Source organism: Plectropomus leopardus, unplaced genomic scaffold (assembly GCF_008729295.1).
Source record: "Plectropomus leopardus isolate mb unplaced genomic scaffold, YSFRI_Pleo_2.0 unplaced_scaffold6246, whole genome shotgun sequence".
Lineage (NCBI taxonomy): Eukaryota > Metazoa > Chordata > Actinopteri > Perciformes > Serranidae > Plectropomus > Plectropomus leopardus.
This window is the reverse complement of record NW_024668688.1, coordinates 1-1,970: the sequence shown is the minus strand read 5'-3', so window position 1 is coordinate 1,970 and position 1,970 is coordinate 1. Positions and strand designations below refer to the sequence as shown.

The 1,970-nt window shown below is 44.7% G+C and overlaps 1 protein-coding gene across 1 annotated transcript; it reads left to right on the top strand.

Annotated features, from left to right (window-relative positions):
• Positions 1 to 305: 305 nt before the first annotated feature.
• LOC121939831 (alpha-mannosidase 2x-like) lies at positions 306 to 799 on the top strand (the record flags this gene model as incomplete). The annotated part of the gene is made up of 2 exons (XM_042482770.1): positions 306 to 575; positions 686 to 799. Coding segments are annotated over exons 1-2 (309 nt in total), but the record flags the coding sequence as incomplete, so codon positions are not given.
• Positions 800 to 1,970: the final 1,171 nt, after the last annotated feature.

The window sequence follows — 1,970 nt, the reverse complement described above, 5'->3', positions numbered from 1 at the left end:
ACACATTGGCAGAGAATGGAAAGCATTGGTTGCAGTTTTATCATCCAGCTCTGTGGTAAAACTGCTGATGGTCTCGGGATGAAGTTGCTCCCGCCTGCCACAAAACATCAAACGTCGGGTTTGAAACACTGTAATGCTCTTAATTTAAAAATGACCAATGCTGTCGCGGTAACAAACTCAATATAGATCGATCAGCACTGTGTCTGTCTGGACTAGAGTTAGAAATATACCCTGTGCTCTGACGCAGACTTAGTCAGAGCCTATTCCTCATGTAGTGCAGTGATAGCACGAGAGCGGCTCCAGAGATGAGTCATTGCTTTTGTAGTAGTTATGCTGTCACTTAACTTGTGTGCCCTAAATCTGTCTCCGCCCTCTTCCAGATGATGGACAGTGCAACAACCAGTTTCCCGTCTATACTTAGTCACACGACCAACTCCTTCTTGAACCACGAGGTGTTGGCGCTGCCCGTCCTGCCCAAAAGACGCGGCATCCCTCCTCTGCAAACCTTCGCCCCTCTCAAGTCCCTCCTGCCCTGCGACTTCCACCTGCTGAACCTGCGCAGCATCCAGGCCCAGGTGACGAGACAAACACTGACAAAAAAACAACAACCCAAAAACTTATTTTGGTTTAAGATATTCTGTGTGAAAGTGTCTTTGAAATTGACATGTGTCTCCTGTGTGAGCAGCAGGACGCCAGCACTCCATCTCCGTACACGGCCATGATTCTTCACCGTTTGGCGCTGGACTGTGGCCTCGAGGCTCAGAACCTGGGCTTCAACTGCACCACCACACAAGGACAGGTCGGGGTCGAAACACACACACACACACACACACACACACACACACACACACACACACACACACACACAACGTATACAGGGAGCCTCAGATCTTCATCACTCGAGGCAATCTGTCATTCTTTATGTTGGAACAAAGCTCATTATTGGGGACAAAAACAATACAAATCTGTCCGTGATGAATGAAAACAGTTACATACACTCACACAGTATTTACATACAGCATGCACTGTATATGTTCATAGATGTAACAGACCACATATTCCTTGTGCACAGAAACTCCTGTCTTTTCTTGAAAGGGTCAATTCACCCAAATTACAAAATTTCCACATATTCTTTTTCTTTCTTTCTATGATTTCTTAATATTAACACAGTCTTGGACAATGACTGTGTTACTATGAAGAGGCAGAGAGAATGAGGACTCCTCGTTCTCTGTGTCTCAGCGGGATAGAGCAGTGACAGATTGCTGTTGACCCCCATCTCTGACCCCGTCCAGTTTTTCTACAGGCAGAAAGACAACGAGAGAGACACAGAGATAAACAGAGGTGGAGAGAGCTGATCTAGTCTGTCTCTGTAGTCATTTGAGATTTAGAAATTTTTAGAATGTAGATTTGGAGTAAGTCTATTAACCATACACATGTACAGGCAGTTATTTTCCTCAAGTCCAAGTAGCTCCTTAAAGTTATTTTATAGAGAATTGGGAAGCACAAATTTTAACTGAGCTGAAATCAGCAACAGATGAGAATTACCGCCACGCAGTTGTATGCCTCCGCACACCAGTAAAGCTGCCATCACAGTACACCCATGTCTGTGAAAACAAGTACACTTCACACACATCTTCCTCCCAGCTGCACAGATCTATGCAATCAGCACAGTTTCAAAGTGGACACCCAAGAGTAGTGTCACCAGTTCAGTATCAGATCAAAAGTCTCCCCTTCTTTCTCCGAGTTATGACGTTGAGTAACGGCCAGAAAAATATTGCAGAGCATTATGATGTGACAGTGAAGTTGACCTTTGACCCTCGACCACCAGATTCTAATCAGTTTATTCTAAAGTTCAGGTGGACGTTTGTGCCAAATTTGAGGAAACTCCCTCAAGGCAATTTTTATTGCATCCACAAGATTGAGACCGAATGCGAGGTACCAGTGACCTTTGAATACCAAATTCTTATCAG